General features: G+C 45.0%; 1 protein-coding gene across 1 annotated transcript in view; it reads right to left on the bottom strand.

The window, feature by feature from the left end:
* The window catches only part of LOC148508423 (sulfotransferase 2B1-like), a 90,873-nt gene extending 66,365 nt beyond the window's left edge, over window positions 1-24,508 (bottom strand). The window contains exons 1-2 of the mRNA XM_088444470.1: window positions 24,412-24,508; window positions 11,877-12,029 (exon numbers count right to left, since the gene is read on the bottom strand). Of these exons, the coding sequence (XP_088300596.1) occupies window positions 11,877-12,018 (142 nt within the window). The 5' untranslated portion in view covers window positions 12,019-12,029; window positions 24,412-24,508. The remainder of the gene's footprint in view (window positions 1-11,876; window positions 12,030-24,411) is intronic.
* Between the last annotated feature and the right edge of the window lie 1,907 nt (window positions 24,509-26,415).

The following is a 26,415-nucleotide window of genomic DNA, read 5'->3' as shown; positions in this document are numbered from 1 at the left end:
AGCTCCCCAGGGATCCCTGGCCTGGGCTGACTACAGGTCAGGGGTGATGCTTTGGCTGGGGGGCCTGGTGAAAGGGCTCCCCTGGCTGTGGCATCACCTCCCACCGCTAGAAACGGTCCGGTGCTGGTTCTGGTAAATACAGGGTGACCCTATGCAGTTTTACCCTGGTATTTCCAGAACCAGGACCAGCTCAGAGCCCAATGCTGGTTGTACTGAATACGGGGAACCCTTACCTCATTTGTCCCCCATATTTTGGCAACCAGGACCGGTTCTAAAAAGCCTGTTGCTGGTTGTGCTTCATATGGGGGACCCCTACGTTGTTTGTCCCCTGTATTTAGAACAACCAGCACTGGGGCTCCAAAGCCCAGAGCTGGTTGGTTTTTGGGCGGTGGGGCCACGCCATATATTTTTTTCTTTTACACAGGTTTTTTTTTTAAACACAGAAGAACAGACGGGTCTCACTGATCCCGTCTGTGCTTCTGTGTGTGTTTATTTAAACACAGATGCAGGTATCACGGCTCTTCCAGATCCGAGCCTGCATCTCTGTGCTGCCTCCTCCCCCGTGTCCTAACACCTGTACCACTGCCACCCGCACCACCGCCGCTAATGCTCGGGAGCTAACGTCCGCTACCCCTCCCCCAGCAAAGGCCGGCTTCCTTCCCCCTGTTCCTGGCCTCCGCTACCGCCGCAGAAACAATCTTGGTGAAGCCAAGTGAAGCCACAGTGAGTACACCTGCTGAAGACTCCTACTGAGGCTGCACAAGGAATTGAAACTTCCTATCTCTATAATGGCAGATTCGTAACATATTAGTTTAAAAACTGTAACTTTCTCAATTACCTGAACCCTAAAAGGCCCTATTCTGGAACAATAGCTACCTAATAAAACAAATCCCCAAGACTAAATTCGCCCCCTAGCCTGAGTTATGCCTTCCCAAAAATCCCCCATAGAGAATAGCAGAAAAGTGGTCCTAACTGAGAGTGTCAGAAAAAACTGACAGTTAGAAATTTAGATTATTACCAAATCCTCATTATTTATGTTTTTGGCCTGAAATTTGGCATGCAGCACCGAGCGACAGTTCTAACCGCCCGTGCCAAATTTCAGCCCGCTACCTCAATTAGCTTTTGAGGTGTAGCCCCTTAAACACCCTGCCCCCCTTCAGAATTCTCTGTGGAGATTTCCGTTTTTTTTCGATTCAGCCTTAATATAAGGGCACGAATGTGCCCTTATAATTTATATTTATAACGGTTGGCCACCACTTAGTGAGGTCAAATAGAACAAGAGATACAAGATATACCGAGAGGGCACATCAACACTAAAGAATTAAAATACACAAGGAACACTTTGACATTTTTAACGGTAAAACTTAGAAATGTTCGGGAGTCAATGACTTTTCATAGCCACGATTTTACCAATGGCAGAACCTTTCCTTGAACAGCTTTGGTATAACTTCAGTGAGATTATCAATCACACGGATATTATTAGGAATAAACCCTTTTAGCCAAACATAATAACAATCTTTTTAATAAATAAAAACAATTTGTTATACAATAATTACAAATGTGCTAAAACAATTCTTAGATGCTGACAAGGATACAGAACACTCTGGGTAGAGCTTCCCAACCACTTAACTCCCCCATTTATAGGGGTTTGAGCTTGTGACAGTGGACCCTTTAGGGTGGAACCTTGTAGAACCCTCAGCAGCATATCAATTTGACACGGTCTGGATTTTATGTAGATCCGGCTTGGGACCCTTATGTATGATGAATGTGCATAGGAAACGAGGTGGCTTGATAATACTTTGGCTCATGGGTATGACCATGAGCAAGGTACGCTAGTGACAGTGTAAGAACCACAGACTTGTTATATACAGGATACTGGACTGGAACCAGAGTGAACAGACCAGACGCACTGGGCAACCTCTCACTATGTGACCTGTTAAAGCCAGAAAGACCAGAAATATAATCCAGGGACCTGGGTGACCCTCGGAACTCAGAACAGTATAGTACTGGTAGATATGAACTCAGAACTCAAGCCAGGAATCTGAGTCTTATGTAGTCAGAGTACAACTTGCGGAAGCTGCAACTCTGGTACTGCTCCAATGCAAGACCTGGAACTGGAACCAGTGAGGAACTCAGAAACTGAGACTCAGGCTATCAGGATTAGTAATACAGCTTTCTGAACAGCTCAGTTTACAGACCGTATACTACACACTTTACCCTAGCCCTGGAACCAGCACCCTTCTCTGGACCAGTCCAAGACAATAACACACAGTGCAGGGAAACCAATACAAGGTCAGCACAATAGTATAACTGTCCCAGCGGTATGATGGAAAGAAGACCACGGTTGTACTTGCCGTCTCTGCACTGAGGTTGGTATACAGCGTGGAAGCTGCCGTAATGATAGGTAACGGTACACAGTAGCAGATGGAAGGCAGTATACTTGCTGGCTAAGACAAAATGGTTGAAGCAGGTCTGGATGCAGCATGGGAGCTGCGGCATTTACAGGTATCGGAACACAGCGGCAGATGGAAGACAGGTCTTTATGTGGTGTGGAAGCTGTGGTGCTGACAGGTGACACTACACACATGGTGGTAGATAATTCAGAGATCTCAGGTGCATATGTGGCCTCCAGGCCACATCACGGCATCTCTGATGCTGGAGGTTCCTACTTCTAAGTCAAAGTCCTGGGTGTGGAACCCCAAAAGAGCAGCGAAGGCCAGCCACCCCAGGGCAGCAAGCCAGTGAAAGACTAAGGTGTTAGTAAGTGTTAATAATAATATTAATAAATCAAAAGCTATGTGGTAAAGGGTGATACACAGGTGAAGAGTGTAATTAAAATGCTAAATAAAGTAGTATTTGTAGAAGTGTTAATAAAGTGCTAAATAGAGTGTTCTAGTGTGCCACCCCAAAGTAGTCCAGCCATACCAACCCAGGGAGCACCGCCATAACATAAAATCTGGGGCATATAATTGCCCAAATTTGGGGCCACATGATAATGGCACATACAAAAGCATATCTAAAATGAGAGCCAGCTCACATTGGAGTCACCTCTAGGTGCTCCTAATGGCACTACAGGAACCAGCATGCCCTCCAAACGCTGGTCCCATCTATGCCTCTCAGAACTACAATGCATATTGGTAGATGCTCAATCACATTAGTAATTTCTCTCAGGTGCATTATCTACCACCATGTTGTTTATCAAGTCTTATTGCTGATATCATTCCGACTGCTGGGGGATAACTAGGGGTGTGCACAGGACACGTTTCGTGTTTTGTGTTTTGGTTTTGGATCGGAATCTTTCTTCTTGTTTTGGATCTGGATTGGTTTTGCCAAAATCACCCTTCCGTGTTTTGGGTTCTGGGTTTTGGATCTGTATTTTTTTTTTTTTAAAAGCATAAAAACAGCTAAAATCACAGAATTTGTGGGTTTTTCTGCTCCTATGCTATTATTAACCTCAATAACCTTAATTTCCACTCATTTCCAGTCTATTCTGAACACCTCACACCTCACAATAGTGTTTTTATGTCCAAAAGGTTGCACCGAGGTAGCTGGATGACTATGCTAAGAGATACGAGAGGGCGGCACAAACACGTGGCCCATCTAGGAGTGACACTGCAGTGGCAGACAGGATGGCAGTTTGAAAAACTAGGCCCCAAACAGTACATAATGCAAAGAAAAAAAAGAGGTATGATGGAATTGTCCTTGGGCCCTCCCACCCACCCTTATATTGTATAAACACGACATGCACACTTTAACAAACCAATGATTTCAGCGCCAGGGTCTGCCACACGATTGTGGCTGAAATGATTGGTTCGTTTGGGCCCCCACAAAACAAGCTGGCAATTAATCTGTCTCTGCACAAACTGGCTCTACGGAGGCAAGATGTCGTCCTCATCCTCCTCATCCACCGATTCCTCACCCTCTTCAGTGTTGTGTACATCCTTATCCTCACAGAGTATTAACTCGTCCCCGCTGGAATCCACCACCACAGGTCCCTCTGTACGTTCTGGAGGCTGGTCTCCCTGGAAGAGTTGATAATTAATTTTTATGAACATCATCTTCTCCACATTTTGTGGAAGCAACCTCCTACGCCTTTCGCTGACAAGGTTCCCGCCTGCACTAAACACTCTTTCGGAGTACACACTGGAGGGAAGACAACTCAGGTAAAATAGATCCAGTTTGTACAGGGGCCTCCAAATTGCCTCTTTTTCCTGCCAGTACAGGTACAGACTGTCTGACATGCCTACTTGGATGCTGTCACCGATGTAATCCTCCACCATTCTGTCAATGGTGACAGTATCATATGCAATGACATTAGACATGTCAGAAATTGTTGCCAGGTCCTTCAGTTGCCAGATGTCCAAACTTGGTCCTGCCTGCCCTGCATCACCGCCAGCGGGTTGCTTAGGATAAATACGTTTTTTCCTGGCAGCCCCAGTTGCGGGAGAAAATGAAGAAGGAGCTGTTGACGTGTCACGTTCCGCTTCAGCTGACAGTGTTTTCACCAGCAGGTCTTTGCACCTCTGCTGGCTTGTGTTGGCCGGAAAGAGAGACACCACATAGGCTTTAAACCTAGGATCGAGCACGGTGGCCAAAATGTAGTGGTCTGATTTCAATAGTTTGACCACCCCGGAATCCCGGCAAAGCGAATGAATGGCTTCATCCACAAGTCCCACATGCTGAGCGGAATTGCTCCATCTTAGCTCCTCCTTCACTTTCTCCAGCTGCTTCTGCAAAAGCCTGATGAGGGGAATGACCTGACTCAAGCTGGCAGTGTCTGAACTGACTTCACGTGTGGCAAGTTCGAAGGGCTGGAGAACCTTGCACAACACGGAAATCATTCTCCACTGCGCTTGAGTCAGGTGCATACCCCCTCCTTTGCCTATGTCATAGGTGGATGTATAGGCTTGAATGGCCTGTTGCTGCTCCTCCATCCTCTGAAGCATATAAAGGGTTGAGTTCCACCACGTCACAACCTCTTGCCTCAGGTGATGGCAGGGCAGGTTCAAGAGTGTTTGCTGGCACTCCAGTCCTCGGCATGCAGTTGCTGAATGGCAAAAGTGGGCAGAAATTTTTCGGGCCACCCAAAGCGTCTCCTGCACGCCCCTGTCGCTTTTCAGAAAATTCTGCACCACCAAGTTTATTGTGTGAGCAAAACATGGGACGTGCTGGAATTTGCCCAGATGTAATGCCCGCACAATATTGGTGGCGTTGTCAGATATCACAAATCCCCAGGAGAGTCTAAGTGGGGTAAGCCACTGGGCGATGATTTCCCTCAGTTTCTCAAAGAGGTTGTCGGTGGTGTGCCTCTTACAGAAACCGGTGATACACAGCGTAGCCTGCCTTGGAACGAGTTGGCGTTTCTGAGATGCTGCTACTGGTGACGCTGCTGTTTTTGCTGCGTAAGGTGATACATCTACCCAGTGGACTGTCACATTCATATAGGACCTCATTCAGAGTCGGTCGTTGTGGCCGCATGGTCGTACGCCACAGATGTTTGCTGAACTGCGCATGCGTAAAGTTCGCAATGCGCGTGTTCAAGCTAGCTGCTATGATCAGAAGTTTCTCTCTCCTGGAACACAGCCAGGTTGATAGTTTGAGTGACAGAATGAGGCATTTGTGGGTGGTAACAGGGGAAGGTGCTTGAAAACGGGGGAGTGGAGATCCGAACGCAGGCATGCCTAATTATGCGAATGGCGTTTTATGGGAGTGCATAATTAACAAAGTAGTGTCATGGCACACGTGACATGGGATGTTTTTACACTGACATGATCGTAGTGCTTAAGAGAGGGTATGGTCAACCTTAAGCTCAACGACCAGTTCCGATGGTTCCCGATGGTCTCGATTAATCCTTATATGCCCGGAGATGACGTGTAATGCATACGAGAAGGGGGCGTATTTTTTGTCTTCCGGCCGCTTCCTCCCCTTGGTCGGCCAGCTAACGATCCGAACTTAAGGACGCAAAATGCGAGTGCAACATTTGCATATCCGGACCCTTTTCCCATACGACAGTGCGGCCGCAAAGACCGACTCTGAATGAGGTCCATAGTCCTTAGTCTGCCCTGTTCCACTTTTCCACATGTCCGTGGTTAAGTGGACATTGGGTACAACCGCATTTTTCAGGACACTGAGGACACTTTTTCTGACGTTTCTGTACAGTCTCGGTATCGCCTGCCTAGTGAAGTGGAATCTAGACGGGATTTGGAACCGGGGACACACTACCTCCATCAATTGTCTAAATCCAACTGCACTAATGGTGGATATCGGACGCACGTCTAACACCAACATAGCAGTCAAGGCCTCAGTTATACGTTTTGCTTCAGGATGACTGCTGTCATACTTCATCCTCCTCGCTAAGGACTGTTGGAGGGTCAATTGTTTAGTAAAAGTAGTGGTGTTCCTACTTCCTCTCTGGGATGATGAACAACTCCCAGCAGCAGCAACAGCAGCAGCGGCTGCAGTAGGTGTAGCAATGCAGGATCCTCTGGAGGAATCCCGGATAAGAGAGTCAGTCATGCCATTGACATGGCCTGCAGGACTACTTCCGATCCTGACGAGGAGGGAGTTGACGGTGTGGTTTGCAGGCGCTTGGATACAACAGGACAATGGGATTTAGGTGTCCCTGGACTGCTTACGGTCTTAGCCAAAGTTTTTGAACTTGACAGTAACTTTTTATGAATGCGCTGCAGGTGCCGTATAAGGGAGGATGTTCCTAGGTGGTTAACATCCCTACCCCTACTTATTTCACCGTTACATATGGTACATATGGCAAGACAGTTGTTGTCCGGATTTGGATAGAAATATTGCCAGACCAAAGAGGTGGAATGTTTGGTCTTCTGCCCAGGTATGACCGTGATGGGCTTTTTCATCCCACGGACAACAACTGTCTCCCCTGGAGCCTGATTTAAACAAACCAGATCACCATCAGAATCCTCCTCGCCAACTTCCGCCAGCTACACCAGTATCCTCATCCTGTTGTACTTCAACAGTGACATCTTCAATTTGCATATCAGCAAGTGGACTGTGGGTGCTCCTTTCAGCACTTGCAGGGGGCGTGCAAATGGTGGAAAGAGCCACCTCTTCCCGTCCAGTGCCGGAAAGGTCAGGCATCGCAACCGCCACCACACTTGGACTCTCCTTGGGGATTTGTGATATCTTCTTAGAACGCACAGTTCTTCGCTGTGCTTTTGCCAGCTTAACTTGTTCGATTTTTTTAGCAGGAGGAGGGCTTTCATCGTCATGTGAAGTTGAACCACTAGTCATGAACATAGGGAAAGACCTTAGCCGTTTCTTGCAACTCCGTGTCGTAAATGGAATATTGGCAAGTTTACGTTTCTCTTCAGATGATTTAAATGTTTTTTTTAAGGTCATTTTCCTGAACTTTGTCATTTGGGATTGTATGTGCCCTTTACTATGACATTGGGCATCGGCCTTGGCAGACGACGTTGATGGCATGTTATCGTCTATGTCAAGACTAGTGGCAGCAGCTTCAGCACTAGGAGGAAGTGGTTCTTGATCTTTCCCTATTTTATTTTTATCGGAGAAAGTTTGGTCCTCCATTTATGTTATATTGATATATAACAATATTTTCTGTGTTTGTGTGAGGCGCACACAAACACAGAAAATATTTTTTTATTTTGGTTGGAGACACCCCCTTTAAGAAATGAGCCAGCCGGCTCTTTACTTATGGGACACAGGCGCACGGTTGGCGCTGCTCCTTTGTTGATGCACGTGCAGCTGCAGCCCACACAATTCACAAAGACAGAAAAAAAATAATTTTTTATTCTTTGTGGAGCGCACTTTGAGGGTTATACCACCCTTTAACAGACAGACACACGTTTGACGCTGCTGCTTTTAGGATGCACGTACAGTGCAGACAATTCACAAACACAGAAGAAAATGTTTCATTTTTGTTGGAGTGCACTTTGGGGGTTACACCACCCTTTAACAGACAGATGCACGTTTGGCGCTGCTCCTTTGTTGATGCACGTGCAGCCACAGTGCACACAATTCACAAACACAGAAAATATTTGTTTGGAGTGCCCTTTGGGGGTTACAGCACCCTTTTAACGGACAAGCCAGCCGGCCCTTTACTTATGGGACACCGGCGCACGTTTGGCGCTACTTTGTTGATGCACGTGTGGCTACTGCGTACACAATTCACAAACACAAAAAAATATATTTTTTTATTTTGTTTGGAGTGCAATTTGGGGGTTACAGCACCCTTTAACGGTCAAGCCAGCCGGCCCTTTACCTATGACACAGGCGCACGCTTGGCGCTACTTTGTTGATGCACGTGCAGCAACTGCACACACAATTCACAAACACAAAAAAATATATTTTTAAATTTTTTTTGGAGTGCACTTTGGGGGTTACAGCACCCTTTAACAGACAAGCCAGCCGGCCTTTTACTTAATGGACACAGGTGCACGCTTGGCGCTGCTCCTTTGTTGATGCACGTGCAGCCACAGTGTACACAATTCACAAACACAGAAAATATATATTTTTTTGTTTGGAGTGTACTTTGGGGGTTACAGCACCCTTTAACAGACAAGCCAGCCGGCCCTTTACTTATGGGACACCGGAGCACGCTTGGCGCTGCTCCTTTGTTGATGCACGTGCAGGCACAGTGCACACAATTCACAAACACAGAAAAAATATAAATTTTTTTTGCACTTGGGGGGAGCACCCCTGATGGACAGAGCACCCCCCGGACAACACTACAGCACCCCTTTAGGACTGGGACACTGCACAGGACTTTGGAGTGGACACAGTCCCTATGGACAACTGACTGCACAACACAGTCCAGCCAGCCCCTATGGACTTTGGAGGAGTGGACACAGCCCCTATGGACAACAGCAGCACAGCGCAGCACAGCACAACACTACACTGCACTACACTACACTACACTACACAGCCCAGCCAGCCCTAACTCCCACCCTCCCTCTTCACTGTCCACAGCCAAATGACAAAAATGGCGCCGACGCGGGTACCTTATATAGGATCCAAAACCCGCGAGACCCGGAAGGCGGGATGATAACGTTTTGCCTCGATTTCAGATCCGAGTCAGGAGGGAAAAGTCGAGCCTGACTTGGATCGGCCTCGGAACGGGGGGGCTCGGGGTGGTTCGGATTTCAGAAATCTGAACCCGCTCATCCCTAATAAAAATAGAAGAAAAGTTACAGCAAGATCCCCATCAACAATGGATCTACAACTACCCTACGTAGGATGGCAATAATTAAAAAAATAGATATTTAGTAAATCCCGAAAAACAATTATTAATATGTGTGAAGAACAAAAATGTCATAAATCCCACTCCAAATGAAAAAAAAAAGTCAAACATATCCTAGAAGGCCAACACTCATGTCACAGACATAGGGCCTGATTTAGAGGCAGAAGCTAATCCCTTCACTGCTGCATCTTTGCATGCAGCAATACTGAGAAGTTATTCTAACGCCGCAGCCACTGTATGTACAGAAATAGCCACTGCCTACGTCTGTGATAAACCACTTGCTTACAAAAACTCAACACTGTTCACATATCGATAGCACCATCAAACTTCTGAGAAACCCTATGGCTGCTCAGAATATTCATCAGAAGTATGCAGCTGGGGCCAGTTAAGCTGTATGCAAAGATGCAGGTGCAATCTGCGGCACCCACAAAACACTTGTGACACTGCTGTGTTTGACTAGTCACCACCCGCTACCTCCCAAATACTCACTACAACAGCACCAGTAAACACTTGTGACATAAGAGCAGTGCGAATGAGATGCATATGCATTACAAAAACATTGACCAAATGCGCAATCATTGGCATACAGTACATTAGCGTCCACATTTGAATAAGACCCATAGTCATAGGAGTGCAGCCTGGACCAGGTTGAATTAGCAGATTTGAATTGCAGAAATACAGTACTGTAAATGGGCTGTTTGGTGGCTTTGAGGGATCCGCCGGTGTATACCATTACTCTGCCATTACCATCTCCAACAGTACACATATACCTCAACAGGTTATTGGCATAGGTAAACAAGCAACAGATGAACAGGTCCCAAGCACCTAAAATGCCCAGCAGTTCACAGACACCTGTAGACATGTATAGGCACAAAGTGAAGATAGCACCCATGTGAAGTGTTTCCAGCACCCATGATAGGATTAACTAAAGGTACAGAAAATGACACAACATGGAAGTTTTAAAGGAAAATGTAATTAAAGTAAAGTATATTAGATTGTGGAAAGTTACAGTTTACCCTGGTGGCGGCCCAAGTCCAGGTGATGTAGAACAATTGATTTAAGTGTTGAGCAATATGTGAATTCTATCATGTATGGAAAAGTGTCAGCAAAACACACATGGACAGCACTGCAAGCAGCATATGAGGATGCGGTCTAATGAGAAGAATGAACCTGAGGCATGTATTGTATAATACAAAGTTATGTAACTGAACAAGTATGAGTGACTACATTGACAAAATGATGTCCATTACCCAGCAGTTAACATCTGTAGGAGTCCAGGTAGATGATGAGGGGATTGCCATGGCAATGCTACAGACCTTAATATCTAAGTTTGACATTCTGGTAGTGGCTTTTGAAGCAAACATACCAAAGCTAACTACAGAGATTGTTAGAACAATACTGTCACAGCTCCAAGAACATGTGCCAGTTGAACTGAATGCTGAGAATAGTGCATTGCACGCTGAAAGTGAGAAGCCTAAAAATTTTGTAGAAATGCTATATACTTTATGTCACAAAATAGGTCTGCTATACATAATATGAGGTGCAACAGCTGATTCAGCATTGAATGTCACAGATAGCTGCAGAAAGCATTGCTAGTATACTCACTCAAGTGCTACCAGACATTTCAGCTGCAATGATTAATGGTTCACTATCTTAGCCACATGTGATCATATAACAATTAAAGGAACTGGAAATGAAGTGCTTACAGCTACAAAAGTTGGGACAGTCACTACATATTTAAAAAATGGACTTACACTAAGAGTAAATTAAGGGTAAAGTAAGGTATATTACCGCACACAGTAAGAACAGTAATATACGCTGTGTCTCAAAAACTCAAACTTCTTTGAAAATGCTATTTAAATTTAATTATAAAAGACAGCAGGTTTTTTGTTTGTAGACAGAAAACAATGCCTTTTTTTAATAACAGGAAAAGTGGTCTTGTTGGGGTGTAGTTCACAGGCACACCAAGTATTTTGGGCATATAATCTTGAAATCACACTGCCCCTGCCCTTACACAGTGACAATATATATACTGCAGTGTTGATACGAGATAGATATCCTTGTGGAACAAAGCTGCATGTTCACTTTTTAACAAACAATAATACAAAAGAGCCTATTTGTAGCATCACACAGTAGCCTGCTTCTAATTTGCAGAGCACTGGATTGCAGTTGCTGTCTTAAACATATACAAATAAATAGTTTCAAACAACATAGAGGGCAATAAATTCTAGAATTAATTTTTATTTTTAATTGTATGCAATCTATAAATTTTGCTTAAAAACACATAATACATACAAAGAGAAAAAAAACAATATAAAACATACTAAGTATACATAATCATTGATCCAACATCAAAAAATATATATGAAAAGAAAGAATCCTCCTACAGAAGATAGGTAGTCCCAATTAGGAGATATCTTTATAGGCAATGAAGAAAAGTCAGGCAGCGACCGACTCCATTGTCTCTGGTACTTCAGTCGCTGTATCTATGTATGTTATGACTTTAGTTAATCTGACATTTTCAAAACTTCACATGAAATAGTCAGAAAACTTCATCAAAACCGCACATTTTGTCCAAATTTAGACTCAAATGTTAAAATAATAATACAGTTTTCTTGCAATACATAAAACAGTAAAGTATTACCTGATTTGGGATATGTTACGTTAAAAACATCATCATCAAGTACTTGAAATTCCTTCCATGCATAGGTTAAGCTTTCTTTCGAATGTATAGAAAGGGGTACTTTTAGCCCTTCAAATTCAAAATACTCTTGTGTGAATGCCATTATGAACAGACCTTGAGAGATAAAAATAAGTATTACCAAAGGTAGAAACATTTTAAAATAAAAAAAATTCTGACCATAGCCTTAGTACTAATTTATTTAATGAAAATGAAACACAAATTTTTAATGGATTCAGCATGGAGTGCTATATAAAACTACATACAGCCCCGTAATAAGAGTGGTAAAACTTGCCATAGTGAAATACAGGAACACAATAGCCAGACCTTACCAGAAAACAAGAGATTGACAGAGTATTGTTTTATAAATTGTTTTATAAATATTTAGAATGCAACTACTTATCTGTGCACTGAATAACTTTTACTCTGCATTACTATGGTTTATCTCACACTTGCCAACTCCTGAAAATTGGCCAGTGCTCTGTGACTGGCCCGGATGGCTGATGATATGATTGGCGCTGAACTGTGTCATTGTGGAGCTGCCCCCTATCTCAATGCTGGTAATTCTGGCATTGCCTAGTAGGGAGTGGGGACATGATAATGCAATCACACCATCACACCTTCTAGCTCCACCCACTTGCCCATGCCAAGCCCCTCACAGTGCTGAACCGGCTGGCTCCTCCCAGAGGGGCCAGCACAAAGGTTTGCAAGTATGGTGCATCTATAATACAGCAATCACCAGTAAACAAATGGCTTTATGTATGTACTTTACCATACAGAGTGAGTTCTACATGCTAAGAGGCCTAGTTATTTATTGTACAGTATCACCTCCAATGATCATGCGCAAATGTAAATGGCAGGTGTTAAATTAATGCATACGCCAAGACTAGAATGTGAATAGTAAGAAATAGAATCAGTCAGAGCAATACCTGAACTATACTGTTGTATTCTCCTCTGGGAGAAGCCCGATGAGGGGATGAACCTGACCCTTTGAGTGTGGAGTCGGGTTCATTATGTCATTAGCGTCACCCCAGTCTCAGCAAAATGTATAATTTTAGCCCCCCTTCAATTCCCTACTGACCTGTGATTTCGGTATTATCTGCCCATCCTGCCCACTTTTCTGGGGGTCTTGGCGACTACCTGTGAGATTGTGAGTCTTCTGCACCATCTGTGAGTGTAAGTGAGTATGACCTGAACATATGGCCTAAACCAAACATTGGTTTTGCCAAAACCACCCTCAAAGGTTTTGGTTTTGCCAAAACCACCCTCACGTTTTCTGGTTTGAGGTTTGAATCTGGATTTGTTTAAAAATTGTTAAAATGGCTAATATCATGTAATTAGGGATTTTGTTCCTACAGTGTTATTAACCTCAATAACATTAATTTCCAGTTATTTCCAGTCAATTTTGACCACATCACAGCTCACAAAGTTGTTTTCAGTTTTCACCTACAGTATATTGGCCAAAGGCTGCAGCAAGCTGACTGGCTAAACTAGTTACAGAGCATTGGGACAAACACATGGCTGTTTAAATAAGAATATAGCATATCTAGGACCCATAGTGGCACTGCAGGCCAGCACACGTATATGGAGGTGGATTACTATTTAGTGGAAGCCAGGTAAAGCATTTATTGATTGATTAATATTAATAAGTTAAGCATAAAAAGTAAATCAGAGAAATGGAAAGGACTGTAACAAATCAATCATCTAAAATCCCAAAGGTTGATTGATTGATTGATTGATTGATTGACTAAATAATTTAACTACAAATTAAAAATAATTGAATACATTGATAAATGGAACAAATCATTAAAAACAAGAATCCATATTATATTGATTGATTGACAACAGAGTATAACTATAACAATTTTTATAAACTGAACAAACCATTAAACAATGGGAATTCAAAAGAGATTGATTGTCAAAGCATGCCATCAGATGGCGCTGGTCAATGACAGGGTACTGTATAGTCCTTCTTCTCCTCCAGGCATCTGGCGGCATGGTGCAGGCAGCTTCAGCTCCCCTGGGTGGCATAAAGTTTAAAAAGCCAGTCCCTCCAATTGTGTCTTCACAGGAGGCTCCTAATTCAAGCCCGTTTCTATATTAGGAAGTCCCTGGGAGCATTCCTGTGCCAAAGTATAGGCTCCCAAACCATACTCCAGCATTCTGAGTGATACCTTCTGTCTTTTTCTGATCTTGGCTTTGTTTGTGACCTGCTTCTGTCTCCTCCATGGTACTTCACTTGGTATTCCGGTTTTAACCTTGGCTCTCCTCCATGACCTGCATACATCTGCTCCCTGGTACCGTCTTGCCCGATAGGTTCTGAACTAGCTTGACGACCACGCTCTACATCTTCATCATACTCCACTCCATCCAGAGTAAACCAGCACCTGTATTAGAAAACCTAATCTGAGGGCCAGATGCAGCTACAGTAAGTCCAAATCTCCTTGTGGGGGTCTCTGGTGAATAACGCCGGCATATTAGACTCCACGCCTCAGTAATAGGTCTCGCCAATCCCAAAATACAGGTTAGCATCCACTACCCATCCGTGAGTTGGGACATCGATTGATTAGTGTAGAGAATAAAACAATCAAAAAAAGTAAATTGGAGAAATATAAAATAAAACACTACCAAAAAACAGGCATCCAAAATCCCAATGAGGTTGATTGATTAACTGAATACAGAATATAACTATAAATTAAAAATAATTTGATAAAAGGCGCAAATTATTAAAAACCAAGAATCCAAATGTGATTGATTGATTGATTGACTGATTGCATAAAATAACTATAAATAGAAAAATTTAACAAACCATTAATAAATAAGAATCCAAATTAGATTGATTGATTTATTGATAGTAATTCATTGATTAGTGTTAATAATTTAACTATAAAAATAGTAAATCAGAGAAATGGAAAAGAAAACACTACCAAAAACAAGCATCCCAATAAAATTGATTCCTCAGGATTTAAGGCAAAGTAACAGCCTAGTCAAATTGAATAATTATTATATAATTTGATGATACTAGTCTGTATATGCTGAAGAGCTAAAAAAGAAAGAAAACAGAAAAAGAAACTCTGTTGTGCGAGCACTCTTATACTAGATTATCAAAGACAGGACATAGAAGTGTGTCCTTAAAAATTAACCTTTATTATATGTCTAAAAGGAACCATAGAAATGTCCACTAGATATCCAAATAAGGAAACATATCCACATACACATAATATAGATACAATTTAAAAATAGAAATAGATAGCACCCTGAGACTGGCGAAATATTGGTATAATATATACAATATAATAAGATTAAATTCCAGTAAATATACGTGTAATCTTATAGCAGTAGTAACTGTAAATGCTTTTATTCAAAATGAGTAGTGGGTATAAGAAAATTCAGTAAAGTCCAGGCGTAGGGTTGCCTCTCCTCATTCTACTGCTCCTCACCTGCTATAAGCTATCTATGAGGAGTGAGAGATTACTGGAGGACAAATTGCCTGTGGAAACAACAGACTAACAGGGACGTTGCTCATATTTCATTTCTGCTTTCGAGTGTCATACATAAAGCATCGGACACACAATGAGAGAATTACTTTGATGAGATAGCCCGCAGTTAATAGAAATTTCAGAAGTACAGACAATGTGGATAGGATGTCACAATAAGTCATGTAATTACCACTTAATATAAGAATATTGGTCACAACCACCTTTCCCACAGATGACTAATTATTCATATATTCCTGAAAAGACTTTCCCCATTAGCTGTATATTTAATCCACAGGTCTACTGAATATTTAATTCATCATAGACAAAAAGATGAATAATGACAAAGAAAGCAACTGTGATACATACAATTCACACATAAAAAACACAGGTGCTATAAACAATCTGTGGCCTCTGTTGATTTCAAAGGCAAAAATACCCACATCTGAAATTTTAAATATATAACATGTGATGAGGGTATCTCATTAGGCGTCTGCAGTCTGCACTCTTTTATAGGACGACAAATCTCATAGATATATATATTGAAACCGATATGAGTCGCTCATGTCAGTAGGAAGTAGTTTTAGTTAAATAATTGGATAAAAATGTCCTGTTTTAAACGTATAATACCTGCATTTGTATGTACATCAGCAGACGCAATGAATAAATAAGTAAGTTCTTGTCACACAGTGTTGTCTATAATGATGGAAGATAGTACTCTGATACCATAAACTTAATGGGAGTATCATATACTCTGCAAGGGTATCAAGAAATGATAGATACAGCTACCACATATAATTCTTTGTACATTAAATATGATATAATCCTCTTTAGCATGAAGGGGTAGCATTAGTGGATGTATATAAGTTCAGTAATATCCATGTCAGGATTAAATATAAGTGATACAAAAGAGAGTTAACAGCGCTCTAGAGGGAGAAATGTCTAGGTATCTCACTGGTGGCGGCTCGGCAAGTGGGCAGTCCTACCCACGTGTAATAATCTAAATCAATCAAGTTCTATGACAAGCGCTAACCTCTGAGGGTCAGTAATCGTACATACAGTGAGTTGACAACCCATTAACAAAAATGGTGCGAGATAAACCCATTCGTTGTGAGGGTTTGTAGTGGGATGCAACTATAGGATGAAGGTATATGTCTGTTGATATGAAGTGATGGTATTCTAGCAATCCTATTGGTCCTAAGGACTGGAAAAAGACGTACTTATGGTTACAATATATTTATTGTTAAAATGTCACAGGGTATGTGTGCACATCTGTAAAATCCTGTACGTGGTGACCGGATGTGATAGTTATGTCCAAATGAGTCACTTGAGCACACTTTGTATGCCTTGTGTGGTGGTGAATTATAGTCTATAGAGATGCGGCGTCCCGCAATCTCTATGGGCTGATTGTCTGATATTAAATTAAATAAAAGAATGGAGTGAGGATGGTCGGTGGTGTAACGTTGCCCGGGATGTCTTTGGGCTAGAGGGGGACGCACACGGGTCCGACCGGTGAGTCCCGGATCGTACTGCCCACAACGTGGATCTGTTCGGCCGTGCACTACTGTGAAAGTGCCGGTCGCTCAGTCCAACCTCGTGGGTAAGCAGAGTCTGGGAGGAGGCAGACCGGCTCAGGTGTGTGAACCTGGCATTGGAAGCCCCCTCCACTGAGCGGGATCTCACCTGGTCTGACCGCTCGTGAAACGTCCTCACTCCTCCGCAGAAGCCCTCTCCGTTCCGTCCTCTGTTGTGACGATCCACTTGCTTCCCATGGGCACCCTGTAGCATTGTTGTTTGTTCAGCACAGTCTGGTCTCCGTCCCTGTGCGCATCTAGTCATTGTTGTGATAATTATTTTGGGGGGGAGACTACCACACACACACTGGGCCTGATTCAGACCCAGTCGCAAGTGCTGTGCGCTCAGAACCAGGTCGGTGGTGGGCCAGTGCGCATGCGAGAGAACCGGATAGCGACGGGCACTCTGTTTTTTAGACATAGACAACACTGACAATTGTTTGCATGCAGTTGGTGGAACAGGTCTCTGTGAGAATTTTTTTGGGGTGCAGATTATACACCACTGCACACAGAACAGCAATATACGCTATGTCACTCGTCTGAACAAACATCTTGAAATACACAATATAATTTTAAAATTGAATTATAAAAGAGTTTTTTGTTTTAAACAGTGACAGCTCGCCCCCTTTGGTGGGCGGGCCGGGGGAGTGGCTGCCCAAACGGAGGCGTTCCCATGTGAACGCCTCCGTTTGGGGGCGGCCCCGTCAGTGGGAGAGATTTCGGCTCTGTTAGAGCCAAAATCTCTCTGGGGCTTGCGGCAACAAGACCCTACCACATGGTCGCGATGGTCTTGACCATCACGACCATCTTCCTGGCCACTCTCTATAGTTGTGGGTGGTCACCCACAGCTATGTGAGTGGCCAGGAGGCCATTCTAAAAAAAAAATAGCCCGGGCCTGATTCAGAGCGAGCGCTCTGTCAGAGCGTCCGGCTCTGAATCAGGGCCACTGTCTCTTACAATAAAGGAGTACCCACTATGCAATATTATTTGCACTAATGACTTAGACAGAGACAACACTGGCAATTGTTTGCATGCACTTGGAGGAATAGGTCTTTGTGAGAATTGTTTTGTGGTGCAGAATAAGGTTGGGACAATACTGCACACACTGTCAATGTCAGTTACACTGGAAGGGTAACACACTATTTAATTTTTTGGGGGATTAAGGTATTTGTTTGTTTAGACACAGATCACACTGGCAATTGTTTGCATGCACTTAGAGGAACAGGTCTCTGTGATTGTTTTGGGCTGCAGACTAAGGGTGGGACACCATTGCACACACAGGGCCTGATTCAGAGCCGGACGCTCTTTCAGAGCGCTCGCTCTGAATCAGTGCCAGCCTATTGTATTTTTAGAGCAGCCTCCTGGCCGCTCGCATAGCTGTGGGTGACCACCCACAGCTAGTGCGAGCGACCAGGATGATGGTCGCAATGGTCAAGACCATCGCGACCATTTGACTTGCGACGAGACCCTTGTTGTAGGGTCTCGTTGCCGCAAGTCCCAGTGGACTTCTTGCTCTTACAGAGCAAGAAGTCCTCCCACTGACATCACTTGTGATGTCAGAGGGGCCGGCCCCAGACGGTAGGCGTTCCCATGGGAACACCTCCATCGGGGCAGCCACGCCCCTGGCCCGCCCACCAAAGGGGGCGTGCTGTCACTCAACATCGACAGCATGCCCCCTTTGTAGCGACACACCGGTCTCGCGCATGTGCATGATGGAGCCGCCTCCGTCGTGCGCATGCGCACTGGGCCAACATTGTAAGATGCAATAATAGCACCCGAATGAGCCCGTCCCAGGGTTATGCCGGGAGTAAAGTGACTGCATCAGTGATCTCTTCACTCCTGTGCCAGGGATACTGCGCATGCATGGTCTACTAACCACACATTTGCAGCCGCCATAGCCGGTTCGGGGTTCCTCTGGAACCTGTCCCAGCAGTTCTTGTGATGTGTAGCCCATAGGCTACAATGCATTGTGCCATTCCGGAGCTTGGTAAATCTATTAGCATTGCACTCCCCATAGATACCTATGGGGTGGTTGTGGCTGCTGTTGGAAATGGAGGGAACGCAGCAAATATTGGAGATATCAGGGAGATAATAAATATTTGCAGTTATCCCCCCAAAATGGGTGTTTTCGGGAAACGGTGCAAGTTTTTATTGGTAAATAGACCCCTTTAACCTAAACTTAACTAACTCCTCCTCACCTAATTGCACACAATGGTGCCCTGATGGCTTGCTAAAGCATTTTTTTCAGAAAACAGTGCCTCACAGTGCACCAGGCCATGGTCCCACACCCTCTCCCTTTGTTCTCCTTTGTGAAATGGCACCTTACCAAGAAGGAGAGACTTTTATATGCAATCCAATACATGTGAGACCTGACGCTGGAAGTTATCTGGAAGACCCGAACCGGGACTTGGATACACCCATTTCGCTCGCTCTGAATGAGTGCCCACCTATTGTATTTTTAGAGCGGCCTCCTAGCCGCTCGCATAGCTGTGGGTGACCACCTTCAGCTAGTGCGAGCGGCCAGGATGATGGTTGCAATGGTCAAGACCATCGCGACCATCGGACTTGCGACGAGACCCTTGTGGTAGGGTCTCATTGCCGCAAGTCCCAGTGGACTTCTTGCTCTTACAGAGCAAGAAGTCCACACACTGACATTACTTGTGATGTCAGTGGGGCCGGCCCCCGACGGTAGGCGTTCCCATGGGAACGCCTCCATCTGGGCAGCCACGCCCCCGGCCTGCCCACCAAAGGGGACGTGCTGTCACTCAACATCGACAGCATGCCCCCTTTGTAGCAACACCCGGAGTGACGGGTTTGCCCGTCGCTATCCGGGTCTCGCGCATGCGCTCGATGGAGCCGCCTCCATCGTGCGCATGCGCACTGGGCCAACATCGACCCGCTTGCGAGCGCTCAGCGCTCGCGAGCGGGTCTGAATCAGGCCCACAGTCGCTTACATTGGAAGGATCACACACTATGCAAATTTTTGGTAAATATTGTCTTTGTTTTTTAGACATAGACAACACTGACAATTGTTTGCATGCAGTTGGTGGAACTGGTCTCTGTGAGAATTTTTTTGGGGTGCAGATTATACACCACTGCACACAGAACAGCAATATACGCTACAACACTCGTCTGAACAAACGTCTTGAAATACACAATATCATTTTAAAATTCAATTATAAAAGAGTTTTTTTGTTTTAATCAGTATATATATATATATATATATATATATTGTTTTTTATATATATATATATATATATATATAAAACTGTGAATAAACTGAAAGCAAAGTGGTCTTCTTAGGATGCAGCAGCCTCAGTACACACAGTAGAGTATTTGTTGGACAGATAAACAATATTGTATACTGCAGTGCAGGGCCAGATTAAGGCTTGTGGAGGCCCCAGGGCAACTAAATTGTGGGGCCCCCTTCAATCCACACGTAGCCTCCCCCTTCCCCTTAGCCACTCTGAGCCTACTGCCCTCCTACCCCCAAAGCCTATTGCTCCGCCGCTGACTTACCTGAGTGACAGCGTGGGGGCGTGACCTCCCAGCAGAGCTGCTCCCTGGTCCTCTCATCGGCGTTGTTGATGTAATGTGTCACGTGGTGCTGGTGAGAGGACTCGGGAGCCATTCTGCGTTGTATGCAGCGGCACTGACTGTGCTGCTGCATACAGTAACAGTGGATCGTGGCAGTGAGCCTCAATCCGGGAACAGGTGCCACTGGACACCTGTTCTCAGCAGAGTCACACAGACCCTGTGTGGAGGCCCCTCCATGTGTTGGGGCCCAGAGATGACCGCCTCTGTCACCCCCTTAATCGTGCCCTGCTGCAGTGAGAAAAAAAACAATTAATAGCAACACAGACAGTACCGTTTGCTTGCACTGCAGTGTGTGAGTGTGCAGTGTGTGTGAGAAACACACATACACTGAGTGACAAGTGACAATGATGCCTGCACTGCGATCACACTTCCCAGACACCTACTCCTGTCTCCAGGCTTACCTGTTAGGGGCCCATTTATTAAAATCGAATTTACACTGCAATCTTGGCATGATATTAGCACCCATGATAGTATTGCAAGATGCAATAATAGCACCCGAATGAGCCCGTCCCAGGGTTATGCCGGGAGTAAAGTGACTGCATCAGCGGTCTCTTCACTCCTGTGCCAGGGATACTGCGCATGCATGGTCTACTAACCATACATTTGCAGCCGCCATAGCCGGTTTGGGGTTCCTCCGGAACCTGTCCCAGCAGTTTTTGTGATGTGTAGCCCATAGGCTACAATGGATTGCGCCATTCCGGAGCTTGGTAAATCTATTAGCATTGCATCCCCCATAGATACCTATGGGGGGGTTGTGGCTGTTGTCGGAAATGGAGGGACCGCAGCAGATATTGGAGACATCAGGGAGATAATAAATATTTGCAGGTATCCCCCTAAAATGGGTGTTTTCGGGAAACGGCGCAAGTATTTATTGGTAAATACACCCCTTTAACCTAAACTTAACTAACTCCTCCTCACCTAATTGCACCCAATGGTGCCCTGATGGCTTGCTAAAGCATTTTTTTCAGAAACAGTGCCTCACAGTGCACCAGGCCACGGTCCCACACCCTCTCCCTTTGCTCTCCTTTGTGAAATGGCACCTGACCAAGAGGGAGAGACTCTTGTTTTACTTACAGTATATATACTGTAGCAAGAAAGTGAACTAAAAGCAAATATGAGTATGTTGTTTATAAACAATTCAATCAGGGGCGTTTCTAGAGAGGAGGGGGCCCGTGTGCAGTCTCCTACACGGGCCACCTCCTTTCCGCCCGGCGGCCGGCAGTGCACTGAGCTGTGTGCAGCCAGCGCCGGAGTTATAGACTCTGGGCACTAGAGTTTGCCCAGAGTCTATAGTGTATGCACAAGGCACCTGGAAAATGGCCGCGGTGGCCACTTTCCCTGTACTGCGCATGTGCAAACGACGGGAAAATGGCCGCCGCTGCCATTTTCCAGTCGTTTTACAGTGCTGGATCCCCACGCCGACGTGGGACTTCGGAGAGGTAAATAATATTATGGGTGCAGGGTGTGCGGTGCGGGGCCCCCCTGGACCCAGGGGCCCGTGTTCTCTGCATACCCTGCACCCATTATAGATATGCCCCTGAAGTCAATATATTTTGTGCTTCTTGCTTAAATCCACCTTTCCAAAGAGCATTATTCTACACATAGGTTGTCACTATAAAATCACATGAAAATGGGTAGCATGGATGATGAAATGTTTAGTATTACTGCCTCACAGCACTAAGGTCTTGGGTTTGATTCCCACACTATATGTGTGGAGTTTGTATGTTCTTCCAGTGCTTGTATGGGTTTCCTCCAGATGCCCCAGTTCATAATTGCCTACTCTCCCTAGTCACGGGAGGCTCCTGATTTTTCGGGTAAACCCCCCGCACCCCCCGGAATAGTAGGCAGATCTCCCGCATCCTGCCCACTTCCTAGCAGTGGGCAGGATGGGGAGATTTTCCGTGAAATTTGCGGGTCCGTAGGGAAAGGGGCAGGGCTAAATGACACGAATCGTGTTGTTTAGCCCCGCCCCCGCTGTGCGGACCCGGAAATCGCGGGGGGTTTCATGTAAAGGGGGCAGGGCCGAAAGCCAGCAGTAGTAGAGAGAAGATGGTCTTCTTCGGCTGCTCCCGGAATGGAGTGAAAGAAAGTCAGTTTCTTCCCATAATCCAAAAATATACTGGAAGGTATACTGACTTCTGTCAGAAATGAACCCTAGTATGTATGTGTGTGTACATGTGGTAGGAAAATAGGGCCTGATTCTGATGTAGATGGTATTACACAGTCGCAGGGAAGCGGCTGTGCAATATTGTAAAACTAAAAAGCAAATGCATCAGGCGGTGTCTGTAGGAAATAGATGCCTCATGCATGCATCTGCGATCCAAGTTCTGCAACCCTCGAAGTCGCAGACCCTGGGCACAGCATACATACAAAATGGGGCCGACATTCCCCCATTGTAGTGGGGGGTGGGGCCACGGTGATACAATCATGCCATCCCCTGCACTGCCCACCTATGCAGCACCACCACCACCCATTTTCCCACTGTGTGGACCTGGCTCCCCCTTCCGCAGAAAGAACGCACCGGAGAGCTCAGCAACACCAAAAGACCCGGAAGACCACGGAAAACAACTGTGGTGGATGACCGAAGAATTATTTCCCTGGTGAAGTTGGCCCCTTCGCAACAGTTGGCCAAATCAAGAACACTCTCCAGGAGGTAGGTGTATATGTGTCAAAGTCAACAATTAAGAGAAGACTTCACAAGAGTGAATATAGAGGGTTCACCACAAGATGTAAACCATTGGTGAGCCTCAAAAACAGGAAGACCAGTTTAGAGATTGCCAAACAACATCTAAAAAAGCCACTACAGTTCTGGAACAACATCCTATGGGCAGATGAGACAAAGATCAACTTGTACCAGAGTGATGGGAAGAGAAGAGTATGGAGAAGGAAAGGAACTGCTCATGATCCAAAACATACCACCTCATCAGTGAAACATGGTGGTGGTAGTGTCATGGCGTGGGCATGTATGGCTGCCAATGGAACTGGTTCCCTTGTATTTATTGATGATGTGACTGCTGACAAAAGCAGCAGAATGAATTCTGAAGTGTTTCGGGCAATATTATATGCTCATGTTCAGTCAAATGCTTCAGAACTCATTGGACGGCGCTTCACAGTGCAGATGGACAATGACCCGAAGCATACTGCAAAAGCAGCCAAAGAGTTTTTTAAGGCTAAAAAGTGGAATGTTATGCAATGGCCAATTCAATCCCCTGACCTGAATCCGATTGAGCATGCATTTCACTTGATGAAGACAAAACTGAAGGGAAAATGCCCCAAGAACAAGCAGGAACTGCAGACATTTGCAGTAGAGGCCTGGCAGAGCATCACCAGGGATGAAACCCAACGTCTGGTGATGGCTATGCGTTCCAGACTTCCGGCTGTAATTGCGTGCAAAGGATTTGCAACAAAGTATTAAAAAGTGAAAGTTAGATTTAGGATTGTTTAGTTTGTCCCATTACTTTTGGCCCCTTAAAAAGTGGGAGGCACATATAGAAACCGTTGTAATTCCTACACCGTTCACCTGATTTGGATGTAATTACCCTCAAATTAAATATGAAAGTCTGCAGTTAAAGCACATCTTGTTTGTTTAATTTCAAAGCCATTGTGGTGGTGAATAGAGGCCAAAATATGATATGAAAATTCTGTCAATGTCCCAATATTTATGCACTTACATAAAATCAGATCAGGTCTTGTCATTTATGCAATATATTTATATACATAGAAATATTTCAAATATTACAGCACTATTTTCTCTCCAGTTAAATTCTACAGTATTTGCAGAATTGCATTCAGCAAGTTTGCAGACATGAAATATAAAGAATACATATATTTCAGAGTTGTTCTGCTTCTTACCTTAAAAGCTGTTTTCCGGCAGCTAAAACAGAAACTACAGTTAGAGAGCACAGCTGGAGCAAAAGCAATGCTGGTTTATGTAAATATGGTCCTTCATACTGGGGAGACTTTTACAGAACTTTATATAGGAGTTGTATTAGAATATGTAGGGGTTTAAGGTCACTGCGTTCTCATTGGTAGTTCTGTGAGGCAGAAACTCCTTCTGAGGTTACAAAGTATGCATGACATCATTGTCAGCACTATACAATCTTGAAGAGAAACATTTCTCTAGCACTAAAATGAGCCTCTGTGTTTAGACTGTGGGCCTGATTCAGCAAGGATCGCACGTGCAAAAACGCAGGCACCCAGTCGATTGTTGAGGTCTGTGCATGCGTATGTATTGCAGTGTGCAAAACAGCCACTGCGATAGGAACTGCGATCACAGTGACTAAGCAGACCAAACGCAGAGTGGCAGACAGGATGTACCATTTAAGGTGGCGACGGGGGGGGGGGGGGGTCAGAGAAACGCAGGCATGCCATTGTGTTTCAACGCCGTTACAGGGGCGTGCATAATTAAGCCCCTGCGTTGGCATACACAGCCTGAGCACTAGATACTGACAGGAAGCTTAGAAATTTGTGAGTGAGGCCTGACCTGCTTTAAATATGTGTGAGGCTCTGATGGTACTTGATGGTACTGGTGTTTTGCAGACTTGCAATTTATTATGGATGTAAGTAAAGGGAAGTGGGCGTCTTTATGTTGTGCTGCGGTGGCATTGTGATCTCAGTCATTTGCATACTTTTGCAGCAGAACTGCGTAACTAATAAAATGAAAATATTTTCTATCCTCCCTATCCCACTACACAGTGGACTGTGGTGCAGGGACCCATGGCCGCCTGCATCTCCTATAGTGCACAGCGGGAGGACAGAGGAGCTGACGGCGGTGGGCACAGGAGCAGGGATTCAGGTAAGTGTTGTTTTTTTGTGTGTTTGTCTTATATATGTAGGGGAGGTCACTACTGGCGGCACTGTATAAGAGGCACTACTGAGGGCACTGCATAGGGGGACCACTACTGTGTGCACTGTATATGGGGCACTACTGGGGGCATTGTATAAGGGGCACTACTTGGAGCACTGCATAGGGGAGACCACTACTGGGGGCACTGTATAAGGGGCACTGCATAGGGGGGACCACTACTGGGGGCACTGCATAGGGAGGACTACTACTGGGGGCATTGCATAGGGGGACAATTTCTGGGCGCACTGTATAAGGGGCACTACTGGGAGCACTGCATAGGGGGTCCTCTACTGGGGGCACTGCATAGGGGGACCACTACTGGAGGCACTGTATATGGGGCACTACTGGGGGCACTGTATAAGGGGCACTACTTAGGGTACTGTACAAGGGCCACTACTGGGGGCACTGCAGAGGGGGACCACTACTGGGGGCACTGCATAGGGGGGTCCAAAGCATATTCTTGCACCTGGGCCCACCACTCTCTAGTTCCGCCACTGCCACTTCATTTCTTTCCCTCTGTGCCTCTCTGTCTCTATCTGTTTTACTGTTTTCTCATCTCCTCCTCTATGTTTCTGTCTCTCTTTGAAAGCTAAAATCTACAGTGCTGGACAGTGAGTATAACAAACAGACATAAAATAAATCACAAATAAGCAAAATCTTACATAAAATCAGAACAGGTCTTGCCATTAGTGTTGTGTAAGTACTGGCTGTTTCTAAATCTATTGGGTTTATCAATCCTAAAATATCTAGGTTATTAGTATTCGTATCAATCCTTGCAGTCAGGGCGGGTGCAAGGTTTCAGGGCGTCCTAGGCAAAGGTTCACAATGCCACCCCCGTTTTCCCCCAAACCCTCCGCCCAGCTCACAGACACATACATAGCGCCCTAATAATATTCACATGACCCGAATTAGAGGGATGATTCCCCCTGCAGTGCCCCCAGTAGTAAGGGCCCCTGTAGTGCCCCCAGTTGTAATGCCCCTGCAGTGCCCCCAGTAGTAATGCTCCCTGC

The sequence above is a fragment of the Taudactylus pleione genome, unplaced genomic scaffold (genome assembly GCF_031769625.1).
Source record: "Taudactylus pleione unplaced genomic scaffold, aTauple2 ptg000366l, whole genome shotgun sequence".
Lineage (NCBI taxonomy): Eukaryota > Metazoa > Chordata > Amphibia > Anura > Myobatrachidae > Taudactylus > Taudactylus pleione.
The sequence above is the reverse complement of the archived record's forward strand: the minus strand, read 5'-3'. Positions and strand labels throughout refer to the sequence as shown.